The sequence below is a fragment of the Notamacropus eugenii genome, chromosome 1, assembly GCF_028372415.1.
Source record: "Notamacropus eugenii isolate mMacEug1 chromosome 1, mMacEug1.pri_v2, whole genome shotgun sequence".
In the NCBI taxonomy this organism is placed as follows: Eukaryota; Metazoa; Chordata; class Mammalia; order Diprotodontia; family Macropodidae; genus Notamacropus; species Notamacropus eugenii.
In genome coordinates this window covers 487,328,995-487,342,678 of record NC_092872.1, presented here as the reverse complement: position 1 = coordinate 487,342,678, position 13,684 = coordinate 487,328,995, and the positions used below count along the sequence as shown (strand labels likewise).

Below are 13,684 nucleotides of genomic sequence, written 5' to 3'. Positions count from 1 at the left end.
TAAACATGACTCTAGCCACTGAAGGTTTTCAAGGATAGGTATGACATCCACAAAGAAGTGTCTTAGCGAAGTCAAACAAAAGTTCAAGTTCTTTCTCCAAGAATTTGGCATGCTCCCAGAAAAGAGAACACAGCTGTGGTTCTTCCTGATTAGCAGAAGCGGGCACTCATGGGTAGGCTAAACCACTCATGGCCTTATAGTCTTGTTCCCTTGGCAATCAGATGGCCTCTCCTGGTCAGGTCACAGGATGATACATCTAGACCTGGGAAGGACCTCAGAAGCCATCTGGCCCAACCCCTTTATTTTATAATGAGGAAACTGAGGCTTGAAGAGGTTAAGTCATTTGCCTCGGGTCACAGAGAAAGTAAGCATTGGAGGTGGGATATGAACCCACATCCTGACACAAGAACCAGTGTTCCTTCCACAGCACCACACTGCCTCCAGTACTTTTTCATTTCCTCTCAGGTATCCATTTCTTTTGAATACCTGTCTCTTATTTTGACATTTTCATCTCTCTCGTCCATGGCATGATCATATTAAAAATTATGGAAAGCGAGGATGCCACCAGGGACCCATGAGTAAGCTCTGCACATATAGCATGAAGCCAGCTACAAAAGGGCCATCGTTTGGGAAATAGGACAAATTCCTAGGATGGTCATAATGGTCACATATTTATACGCCACTCAGAGAAATGTCTTCACCCTACCATTGAAGGAACAAGGCCTTTTACTACCCTTAGTGATTAAGAACCAAGAGGAGGAGGTTTGTTGCTGTGTTGGTCCTTTGTTCTCCAAGAGGACTGTGACATCAAGATGTTGACATGACTTGCAGTTGACTTTGATTTGAGTGAGGGAGGGCTGAAGGAGGATGCTTGGGCACTGGCTAAGGGACAGTCAAGAATGAGAAGAAGTTATTAGATTCCCTAATCTAGTGGCTGAAATCTTAACTCCAAGACACTAACACTAGCAGGCATATTGTACTGTTCCCCCATTCTGGACCCCTCTCTTTGTCACCACACACAGGAAGGCCTACAAAAGAAAAAGCAGGACCAGACTTGGGTGATACATTTTTTTAAGTAGTTGTGAATCCCAAAATGTATTGGCTAGTATGGGGACCCACAGTCATTCTGATTTATTACAATGACTACCAGGTGCCGCCCTTCTTTCCTTTTTACTTCATGGCAAGCATCCTTAATGCCAGGTCATGAAAGGTAATGGACCATGGCATCATAAGCTGTTATGGTCCAGGGAACAAGCTTCCCATAGGCTGAACAAGGCATCCAGGTGGGGAAATTCTTGGAAGGTTCAAGGTCAGAAAGCTTCCTCCTTCCTTCCCTCAGATGGGGCTCATGGTCACATGGTCTCCCAGGGAGAACCAGAAGAGCTTGGGATGACAGCCATCATCATCATCTTCTTCTTCATCACTCACATTTCTGTAGAACTTTAAGGTTTTTAAACTATTCTTCTCACAAAAGCCCTGTGAGGTAGTATAAGTTATTGCTCTCTCTTCTCAGTAGATGAGGAATCTAAAGTTCGGTGTGATGAAATAACCAACCAGTGGCCGAATATTAGAGCTGGGATTCAAAACTGGAGCTTTTGACCCGGAATTCAGCATGTGTCATGAGTGGTCAGAGAACGGGACTGAGGCTCTGACGATATCCTCATCAGCCAAACAGGTCACGGGGCCTCCAAAACAGGCTGAGAGAAACAGTGTGTACCCAGTCTCAAACATGGCTTCCCTCATTCTTGGTCTTTCCCCATCAGCTTTGGGTTCTCTCAGGGCTGGGGATATAGAGGGCTTTTTCAGGCTTTTGGATCAAGCTCTTGCCCCACTATAGCCACATGGAATAGACTCCTGAGTCTTTTTACTGCTAATTAGCCATTTCCTGTGGGACCTATTGAAGTGAGCTGGCAACAGGCAAATCAAACACCTCAAGTAAAACCATTCCTCATTTATCAACATGTGTCATTCTACTTCCTCCAGTCTGCTCCTTTCACTGACTCCACACACCATGCTCACTCTTTCCTCTGTGACTTCATGCAAACCATGACCCTTAATGAGAATGCCCTTTTCTTTTTCCCTGAGTCTTTCCAACTCTTGCCCTTCCTCCAGAGCCCCATGCAAGTCCCACGTTCTCTGAGAAGCGTTGCCCAACCTACACCAGTGATTGGCAAATGACGGCTGAAGCCCAAATCTGACCTGTAACCTGTTTTGTCTGGCCCTAGCCAACAAAGAGTTTTGCAGTTTTAAATACAATACATTTTAATTTTAACATGTATAAGAAATTCTTAGCTCAGGAGGTAGGATGGATTGGGGAGGGGGTGAGGTGCTTAGTTTGCTGACCCTGGCCCTTTTACACATTGGCATGCATGTCTCCTAGCCATGTCCAAAAGAGAAATCATTACCTTCCCACATACACAGCCCTAAAACCCACACTTTAAACTCCCTTATTTCTGCCAAGGGCAACATCATCTGCTTCCAATCAACCCTGCAGTCATTCCCTACTCCTCACTCTCAGTCTCTTCATGTAGCCAACTCATTTCTATCACCACAGTATTTGCAACACAGAAAGACAGACAACCAGAGACAGAGAGACAGACTAACAGATAGAGACAGACTGAGATGGAAATACTTATAGCTATAGATATACATATATCTCCACATGTATAGGTACATACAAATATCTACCTATACATATACAGATATACTTATTTCTATAGATACAGACAGAAATATCAATATAGACAGATGGGTAGATGAAAAGATAAGACAGACAGATGTATCTATCCATCCATCCACCCCCTTCTCACCACTCAAAAGTCATCACTATAGTTCAGGCATTCATCATCTCTAGTCTGGACTACTGCAGTGATGTTATAACTGGTTTCCTTGCTTCGGATGACTTCCCATTCCTGTCGTTACTTCACACAACTGTTATAGTAATTTTCTAAGGTCTAGAACTGACCATGGCACCCTCCTACTCAATAAACTTCAGAGACTCCCTGTTACCTCCAGGATCAAATATCAACTCCCATTCCTATCCTTTCAAATCACTGTGTGACTTAAATCCTCTATGCACTCTGTGGTTCAGCCATACTAACCTATTTGCCATTCCTTGCACAAAACACTTCATCTCCTGTTTCCATGCCTTTGCATGACTTGTGTTTCAAGATTTTACATACCAGGGGTAATTCTAGCCTGGGTGTATGACTCCCAAAGAGGCAGCCAGTTGAGAGGGCATCCCAAGGATCTGATCTCCATTATCAAGAGGCTGAAGTTCTCAAAAAATTCAGTCAGTCACTGAATGTCAGTCCCACTAGGTACTTCTACCACCCTGTGTCAAGTAATAGGTTTGCGCTCAGGTTTCAAGGGTGGTTGGTGGTTCTACATGTGCTAGAAGCTCCAAAGGAAACACCAAATATTCCACCTCTCAGCTAAAATTGTTCTCCATTAGCAGGGGTTGAGGTCCTCTAGTTCATCATAGCATAGAATGCCAGGTTTACTGTGCACCTCCTCCATCCTAGGTCAAGGTCCCACCTACTTGGAAAACTCTTCTTTCTTACCTCTACCTCTGGGAATCTCTGGCTTTCTTCAAGACTCAGCTTAAATGTTACTTTCTGCAGGAGGTCTTTCTCAGTCCCCTAGCTGTGTAATGACTTTACCCTCTGAAGTTACTTTGTATCTCCTCTGTTTATATTTTGTATATTCCTCTTTATTTCTAACTTGTCCCCCCCCAAGAATGTAAGTTTCCTGAAGGCAGGCATTGTTTTCACTTTTTGTTTATAGTTCTGATGCCTGACACATAGTAAGTGCATAATAAAGGACTACTAATTGATGAATCTCCAGACTCTCAAAGATCCACAGCCTGGCAGTATAGATATGATTCAGACACAGTGAGTTATAATACAAAGTACAGTGTGATTTAATTTTTTAAAAACTTATTAAGAATGTATATGTAGAGCCTTTATGACATTGCATGCCCATCCTGGGGAGCAGCGGGGGAGGGAGGGCAGAGAAAATTTAAAACTCAAAAGCTTATAGAAGTGAATGCTGAAAACTAAAACTAAATAAATTTATTTAAAGAAAAAATACTTAGGTCAATAATCCTCCCCCAAAGTAGAATGACACAGAAAAAAAGGGTGCTGGATTTACAATCAAAATACCTGGGTTCAAAGGCTAACTCTGCTACTGACCTCCTGGATCACTTTGGGCATGGGGATTAATCTCTGTGGGCCTAAGCTTTCTCTTCTACAAAAGGATAGGGTACAACTAGATGATTTCTAGGGTCCCTTCTATCTCCCAATCTATGATCCTATGATCTTAAAATATACTCCCAAATGTTAGGGAAGTTTATCTAGGTAGGAGAATTCCTGGAGAAGGGACCCTTAGAGGGCTTAGAACCCCTGGGAAAATCTTTAGCTGAGAGGTGGAATATGTGATCCTTCACTGCCTATCCCAGCAAATGTATAATCATCAACCACCCAAAAAGCCTGAGCACAAACCCCATCATTTGACCTAGGATGGTAAGGTACACTGTGAGACTAGCATTCAATGCTACACTGAGGACCCTGACCTCTGCTAATGAAGATCAAGTCCTTGGGGTGCCCTTCTAACTATCTCTCTGGGAGTTGTTAGAAGGCTAGACATGCAGAATCTTGATATACAAGTCATTTCATAACCCTGTCAGAGATACCTATGCACTAAGAAACTCTCCAGCTAGGAAGAATCCAGGGTGAACATTTTGTATAACATTAGCCCTTCTTAAAAGAAAAAATAGGTCATGGCAGGCCTAAGCTAATACAGTAATGGTGCCCTCTGTAGTGACGCTGACAGCCAAGGAATCTGTGTCAAGAGAAAGGAGACATGACTCAGGACCAGACAAGGTTCACTAAGTTGCTGCTTTCTAACCATAACCACGTTCACAACCAGAGCAGACCTTAAAAGGAAGCCAATCAGCAGCAGATGTCCCAGACTGAGGTTTTGGGTTTTTTCAAAGGGCCCCAGAACAATCAAGGTTGAAGACAGACATCTGCATCGAGTAAAAACAAAACCCTGAAAAAAGGAGGGGAAAACCAACCACCCCAATAATATCTATAGTAATGAAATATCATCTGGGAATCAAAGGTAGAAGACTCCACAAAACTAAACTCAGCAGCTAATGGTAGGAGAGCCTGGGGCTGGGCCTCGATGCTGCGGGCCTTGGTTCTACTAGAAAAATTCGGCGCACACAGAAGACTTTTAGCCAAGGAAGAAAATTTAGGGGAATGTGAGGAAATTTGGACTCTATTTCTGACTCCGCTACCAGTTTGCTAGATGTGTAACTGTGGGAAAGTCATTTCCTCTTTCTGGGATTCTTTTCCCATCTTTTAAAAATGAGAGGATTGGATTAGACTGTTGCTAAGGTACCCTCCAACTCTGAAGTTCTATGATTCTGTGATCAATAATTCCTATCTGAAGGGCTATTACGTGAACATAGGATTTCTAGATAAGGGGTTCTTAACCTGGAGCCTGGGATTTTCTCATTCACTCATTCATTCATTCATTTGTTTATTGTTTTTATAGCTTTATATTATTTACTTATTATTCACTTTCTTTTAATATCATTGGTTTCCTTTATATTTTATTTCATAGATTTAAAAATATTATTCTGAGAAGGAGGTCATGGGCTTCACCAATCTGTCAAAGGATTATATGACATAATAAAAGATTAAGAACCTCTGCTAGAAGGTGGAAGGACCACAGGTTGGAAGTTATAGAGATGCTGTTCTCCACTCAGTATAAAGCTGAGCACTGTAGAAGGGCTAGTCAATGTTGGGATGAGTCTCCTTTACTAGGCAGTGAATGTCCCATAACCAGAAAGCCCTCATCTATAAGGGCTACTACAGAAGAGTAGTAGTAACTACTAGGTGAAACTACTAGTAACTACTAGTAGTAGTAACCCTAGGTGAAAGGTGTGACGGGATGACTTCTAAGGTTCCTTCCCCTCTAAGCTTCTGTAATTAAAGGGGAAGTGGAAGAGGGAAAAGAGGAAATACAGAAAAATCAACGCAATGTGAAGTCTAAAGTAAAAGCCCTTTTCCACTTAACCTGCTCTTCCATTCACATCATGAGCTGAACCACTAGTAAAGATTCTGAGCTCCTTAGACACTGCTAGGATTTGAACCTGGGTCTTCCTGTCTGCCACACACGTGATTCAATCAACTAAGCCATGGCGTCACCCCACCAGGAAGGATTTCAAATACTTGGTTTGGAACAGTTTCTATTTTTTCATGTTCCGTGCCCTGGAGATGCTGAGGTATGACAAAGTGTCCCAAAGCCAGAAGGCAACAAGGAGGAAGAAACCAGACTTCTGGATAGTCTACAAACTAGATAACAGGTCTTAGAAAACTGAGAGCTGCTCCCCTTCCTAAGAAATTTCCAACAGTTCTAACTGGGTCACTAAAGGGAAACAACGAAGACCACTTCTTCCTTGGTTAAAACAATTTAACATCGTGCGGCATGTTGGCTCAGAGCCAGCCCATGTCTCGGCTTCCCTCATCTTACCTTCTCTCTTCATGCCCATGGCAAGACACTTCTGGTAGCGGCAGTATTGGCACCGATTCCGCTGGCGTTTGTCAATCAGGCAGTCTTTATTGTCTCGGCAAGTATAGGTGAGGTCCTTGCGCACTGTCCTCTTGAAGAAGCCTTTACAGCCTTCACAACTGTACACACCGTAATGTTTACCTGAAATGGGAGAGTCAAGACTCTACTGAATTCAATGAACATTTATTAAACGCTAATTATGCACACAATCCTTTCCTCAGAAATAAGGATACAAACCTGAGGGAAAACATAACCTCTACCCTCAGGTGCTTACAATCAACTGGAGGAATTCTAACTTATATGTAGAAAGCATGATACAAAGTAGGAAACATAACTAGAAAATGTGAGGATGTGGCAAACTGGGCAAGATTTGACTTAGATAACACCCTAATAGACTGTTATATGGATGCAAAAGAATACTTTTAGTTGGCTGGGGGAATGTTGGTCAGAGAAGTTTCACAGCCAAGGTGGCACCTGAGCTAGATTTTGAAGGGAAAAAAGGATCTGAATATGTGTTAATGAGGACTATGGTTCAGTCATCACAGATGTTCTGTGAGAATTCATGAGGTCAGAGAGGACCAGATAGGAAGATGGGAAAATAGATACTAGCACAGTGGTTCTGTTGTTTAGTTGTTTCAGCCAGGTCTGGGTTCAAATCTTCATGACTCCATTTGGAATTTACTTGGCACAGATACTGGAATGGTTTGCCATTGCCTTCTTCAGCTCATTTCACAGATGAGGAAACTGAGGCAAACAGGGTTAAATGACTTGCCTGGAGTTACACAGTTAGTATCTGAGGGCAGATTTGAACTCAGGAAGAGGAGTCTTCCTGACTCCAGGTCTGGCACTCTATCCACTGCCAACACACTCTGGCTAAACAGGGAGTAAAGGGAAGGGATGTGAAATAAGCCTGGAAAGGTAGGTTGTAGCCAAATTGAAAAATGACTTAAATTTCAAGCTAAGAAGTTTATGTTTTAGCCCTTAGATTACAGGGAACCACTAAAAATCTTAGAACACCAAAGCAATATCATGTATTCTGATTACTTTGCCAGCTGGTGAAGGGATACATCAGAGGCTGGGGAATTAATAAGGAGATTACTATCAAGTCAGTATTAACCCTGGACTATCATAGTCCTGGTAAGACGTTGCATAGACCTGGACTATCTAGTGGACAGGAGGGAACAGATATAAGAATTATCATGCCAAAAAAATCCATAGGACTTGGCAACTGACTGGATGTGAGAGGAGGCTGGAGAGGGAGTGAGAGGAGCCAAAGACGCTGCCAAAGATCCAAACTTGGGAGTTTTGAGGAACAAGAAAAAATCATGCCCAATCTCCTTTAGATACACATTTCTGACATCAAGAATGTTAGAGCTCAACAGGGCCTTAAAGGTTGTCTATATCAACCCCCTAATTTTCCAAAGGGAACACTAAGGCCCAGAAAAGGGAAGAAATTTGCTTAATATCATTCGGTGAATTGGTTTGAATCCAGGTCTATCTAGGGCTCTTTCTATCAAACCACACTATTGTGTCAGTTAGCAGGGGGAATTCCTGTAGACAGTCTTTTCTGCTTCTGCTCCTCAGTCTGTCTAACACCAAACTGTCACTCTAGGCCCTCCAGAGTCTGACCCCAATCTATGTATCCAATTACATCTTGGAGAGGCAGCATAGAATAGTATTTAAAAGAGTTTTTGGATCTGGGAGTCTGGAAAACCTGAATACAAAACCCTCCTCTGTGACCCTTATTAACTCTGTGGCCCTGAGATGGTCCATTAACTCAGGCGTCCTGTAGTTTAAGTCACCTAGATTCTCTGAGCCTCAGTGTCCTCATCTGTAAAAAGAGGTACCATAATAGATGGTCCCAAAGGTCCCCTTCAAGCTTCAAATCTCTGATTCGGTGTTTCTTCCTCCTGACCAAATAAAACATCTACCCTAGCTAGACTAGGCTCTTCACTGGCTCTCTACCAGCCTCAACATGCCACAAGCTTCTCTGGAATTGTCACATCTCTGTTTATCTAAGTCCTTACCCACTGGTGAAAAAAATCAAGGCTTTAAGAAACTATGCTGTGTGTGCACACGTGTGGGTGGGTGTGAGAGAGAGTACAAGACTGAAAGGAGGGACGGAGAGAGAGGGAGAGACAGAGAGAGAGAGAGAGTGACAGAGACAGAGACAGAGAGAGAGAGAGGTCTATGGGGTGGTGTCCATTCTATGGATGGTCACATGATGTGGTATCAGAGGTTGTCAGAATTACACATACATCTGTTTTTGTTTGATGCAAGAACTGTGAGGAATGTCTAGTGTGCAGGAAAGAGCTAGAGATGGATGTGGGGCTATGTAAGAGAATATATGTACATAAGTGAAGAACATCTCTGTATATAGATGTACATTAGCAAGGATGTAAGAAACATGTACAAATACGTATCTGTATGTGTATAAGGCCTAGTGAAAGGACTTCAAAAGAGGGGAATGAGCCAAATGAAACTGCCTGAGGCTAGGGCTGCCTGATCAATGGTATCATCATCACCTCCAATCTCCCTCCTGAGCACCAGTGCCTCGTTCATGATGAGATTCTGGGTTTTACAGCTTAGCTGGCCCAGAAGGTTATCAATCTCTGGATGCAAGCGGGGAGGGCAGGGAAGAAAGGGGGAGATGCCTGGAGGCCATGTCATCAAGCAGCCCACTCAAGTTGAGGAGAGCTAGGGTCTCCTCTCCTGGGGAGGGAGGGTCTCCTTAGGTCACTGTCTCTATGGCAACACCAGACCAAGTCAGAGACAGCTTCTAAAAGGCACCCTCAGGCTTCTTAGAGACTCAAGACAAGGATGGAGGAAAAAGAGTAATAAGCAAGGGGAGATACCTAGTGCCAAATTCAGGCCTGGAATGAGGTCAGAAATGCCTTTAATAGGGAACAAAGCCTTATAATCCACAGGAAGCAAAGAACACTCTATGGGGAGTCAGGAGACCTGGGTTCTATTCCCAGCTCTCCTACTGACTGGTCATGTCAACTCTCCAGACCTCAGTTTCTCCATCTGTTAAATGAAAGAGACTAAATAATGATTCCAAGCATCAGCATTCTATGTTCTAAAGTCTAAAGAGTGTGTTCTGGTGCTTTCTAAAGCTCCTCTATGAAAAGGGAATGATGAAATATGAGCCTGGGGTCCTGGAGTTTCCTCAGCTAGCAAAGCTTCAATGAAAAACAACAGATTCCAGCAGCCACTACGGGAAAGTCATTGTACTAGAGGCAGAGGATACTTCCTAGCAGGGGAATGTGCCTTCTTCATAAGGTAGGAGAGTTGATTCCGGTACTTCAAAAAGACTGCTAACAAGGCTTAGAAACAGTAATATTTGGGGCTCAAACAGGCAAAATGTACTTTCCTGGGAAGAGCACTGGGTTTGGGGGGGGGGGAGTCACAGGACCTGCGTTTGAATTCCTGCTCTGCTATTTACTGAATGGCCCTCATTGGGCAAGTCTTTCCATCTCTCTGAGCCTCTGATTTACACAAACAAGCAAGACAGCTTTGAAAGTAACATGCTGAACTCAGACACTTTAAATAGTGAAAAACAAGCGTAACATACTAGAAATTCATGATTTTATATACAATCCTTTTTTTCTATTCTACACTGTACATGAAAACATTTCCTTTCAGTGGGGGGCAGTGTATTAGAATTTGTGGCTTTTAAAGTACCTTCTCATCTCCTGTCATTTTGTATACTTTCTATTATGCAGAAAATAATATTTACCAGAAGAGTCAATTCCCTAAACATCCTGGTGTCTCCAGGTTTCACTACCTCTTGGTGATATCTGTACCAAAGGCAAAGAAGGGGTTGCTGAATTGATGACAGGATCCATTGGGCATCTTTGCAGTTGGAGTTGGAAAAGAAACATGACCCTAAGGGGTGGGCTGAATGATGGTCAGGAGGGAGAGCAATTTTTAACTGTTGTCTTTGCTGTAAGCCATGGATGGTAAGCTCTAATTCTAGCATCTTCCCTAGTGCCTAGCAGAGTGCTCTGCATAGACCTTAATCAATGATTTTGGAATTTAATTGAGTGGTCCCACACTGACTTTCTCCCCCATACTCAAAATGGGGGGAGGGGCTTTCCTCCATCTCTGGAATGGCTCTCATCTGGAAGCTTTTACCTGAGGAGCGGTCCCCACAGATGGCACATATGTGCTTGGTGAAGGAGGCCATAGTTCCTGAGGGATGGGCGGGCACTTTAAGAACTCCATTGAGCCCAAGGGGTGGCTTAATGTCTTCTGTGCTGCTGACAGGGTTCATTGGCGAGTTGAGCTGTGGAGGGAAAAAGAGCAGGCAATGTTAAGATGACGTCCCATGAAAGTGTGAAGAAACTCTGCCGTACCCATTTCCTAGATTACTATCTTTGCATAAACCATCATCTACATAAACAGTAGCTACCATTTCCCTAGCGCTTTAGGTTTTACAGAATAAAGCCTCACAGAGCTGTGAGGTAAATAGTACAAACACTGTTGTCTCCATTGTGCAGATGAGGAATTGAGGCCAGGATGACAGGATTCAGTACCACAAGGGACCCTAAAGACCATCTCTAGTCCAGTTCCTCCATGTTACAGATAACTAAACTAAGGAACACAGAAATGAAGTGCCTCGGTCAAGGTCAGATGTGTATTAAATAGCAAAGGCACACTTTGAACCAAGATGTTATTCCAAATCTAACGTGTTTTCCACTACACCAAAAGCTCTAGTGAAGTACTTGATGCATGCAGAACACTTTGCTCTAGGCTCTGAGGGATACGAAGTGTAGATACCACATTGTCCCCACTCTCACAGAGCTGACTCTTAAACCAAGCCACCCCACACACGTCTGTCCCGTAAAGCGCACTTCTCATATACTAAAGTCTATAGAAGGATCTTAAGTATCAGTATTGCATTTAAGGGGGTATATTAGAGCCTTAATTCTGCTCAGCCCTGTTCTTCTTTTCCTTACAAGTCACTCTCCTAGAGAGTCCTTTTTCAGGATACAGGGCCTAGAATGGCATTGAACTGATTAATGTCCAGGTCACAGGATACAGAAAGTTTACTACGCAGTGGAAAAGGACAGAGAGTGAGGAAGGGGGCAGAGAAGGGAACAGGAGGATGGGGAGTGGGTTCTAGCTTCAAAACTGCGGATTGACTACTTAGTCCAATCCTCATGTCATACCTCAATTCTCCAACCACCATCTTCCACCCACCCCCTAGGCAGAACAAGACCTGAAACCTGGCCAGGAAGGGAAGCGTGGGAAATTCGTTCTGTTGCCGTAGCAACTCTGGAGTGACAGGGCAGTTTTGATTCCACTTGCCATCCTGCCTGCCTCTGTCTGATGCAGTCTCCTTGTCTTAGAGCTCTCAGCATAGGAACATACCAACTTCCCCCACCCCCTAACAATCTCTGGCTTGGCTCTTACCCTCCACTTCCCCATCCTGTCTCCACTACCATTTCTGCTGAGCCTCGTCCCATTCAGAAGTTCCCCCTCAGAGGGCTGGCCCCCTTCCCACCAGACACCAGGGAACTTGCAAGAGACAAACATTTGTTTTTCTTCTCCAAAATGCTCCTCTGTTCCACACCCCTTGAGGAAAGGAGAAACTCTCAAACACTTGTAAATGCCATGGGAGTAACAGATCTTGTCTGCTGTGTACTTCAGTAGCCTCAGAAAACCTGACTTCTCAATCTGGGAAAGCCATTTGCCTTCCCCAACAAAAGTTATGCCCCCTTCCTCCTTTATGATATAACAGGAAGAGAACTGGTTCTGGGTAGAAAATAAGTTCCTAATATTGACCACTAGACCTGAAGAAAATGCACTCTCCTTTATGCTCTGGAGGAGAAAATGGTTTCTAACCATTTATTCCAAAGTTCTCTACAGCATGACTGGGGCCACTCTAGGAACTCCACGAAAAAAGGGTTGGGCTACCTGGAGATATAGGATGCTCTCCATCACTGGAGATGTCCAAAAAGGGGTTATCTTCCTGTTTGTCAGAGACTTAGTTAAAGGTGGGGTTCACATCTCTGGAAGGAACGCCAGATTAGATTAGAATGCCAAGATCACAGACCAATTTTGAGGCTCCATGACTGCAAGATTCTGCTACAAGTTACCGAATATCTCTGGGCCTCAGTTTCCTTTTGATGGAATGAGGAACCCATAGCTGTCCCTAATCCCTGAAAGGCTGTCCTGGAAAGCTGGCCTGAGTTGAGTAGGAAGAAACCTACCAGCACTACCACTTGTTACAAGGGGAAAGGTAAGCTCTATGTAATGATCTGGCTTGAAGACCCTAATCAAGTTATTGTCCCCTGTACTCTGACATGTCTAGAGCTAGCTCTACTGCTTATTAGCTATGTCACCTGGAACAAGACATTTCAAGAATCCAAGTCCCAGTTTATTCATCTGCAGAATGAGGATAGTACTTGTAGTACCTGTCTCCTAGTCTCTAGCCCAACTCTGTACATATAATAGGTGAATAATAAGAGTTTAGGCTTGATGGTCTAAAGGAAACCAAGGGAGCTCACAGAGCCTTTTCTTTCTAATGCCCAAGTCTCATTCATGTCATTCACAGGCTCAAAAACCTTCAATGGTTCCCAAATGTCTCCAGAAGAAAATATACATTTCTTAGCTTGCCATTAATGCCCTTTTCAACTAGGTTCAAGTCACTGGGCTTGGGTTCAAATTTTGGCTCCGCCTCTTCTACTTGTGTGACCTTGGACAAGGCATTTCACCATCAGGTGTCAGACTAGATGGCCTCAAAATTAACTTCCAGCTCTAAGCTGATGATCTTACGAAGCTGACCTGTTCATTCTTATTTCACAATATTCTCCTTCAGTCTATATTCCAGCCAAACTGTTCTGTGACTGTTCTGCAATTCTGTTGTGTCATCTAATATCTCCTTGTGTCCCCCAAGCCTAAAATATAGCCCAAGCCCTTCCTCACGGCCACCCATTGAAATCCTTTCCCTCCTCAAAGGCATCACCATCTTTAGGGGCTACCTCCTATCTCAACAGTTCTCAAAGTATGATCCTTGAACCCCTGGCGGTACCCATGACTTTGTCATGGGAACTGCAAGGTCAATACTATTTCTGTAATAATACTATTTTCCTAT

The 13,684-nt window shown here is 43.5% G+C and overlaps 1 protein-coding gene across 4 annotated transcripts in view; it reads right to left on the bottom strand.

Moving 5' to 3' along the window:
* The window catches only part of RXRA (retinoid X receptor alpha), a 434,404-nt gene that overhangs the window by 62,883 nt on the left and 357,837 nt on the right, over window positions 1-13,684 (bottom strand). For all 4 annotated transcript variants that reach the window (XM_072632904.1, XM_072632906.1, XM_072632907.1 and 1 more), the window contains exons 3-4: window positions 10,720-10,870; window positions 6,544-6,723 (exon numbers count right to left, since the gene is read on the bottom strand). In XM_072632904.1, coding sequence (XP_072489005.1) covers window positions 6,544-6,723; window positions 10,720-10,870 — 331 coding nt within the window. The remainder of the gene's footprint in view (window positions 1-6,543; window positions 6,724-10,719; window positions 10,871-13,684) is intronic.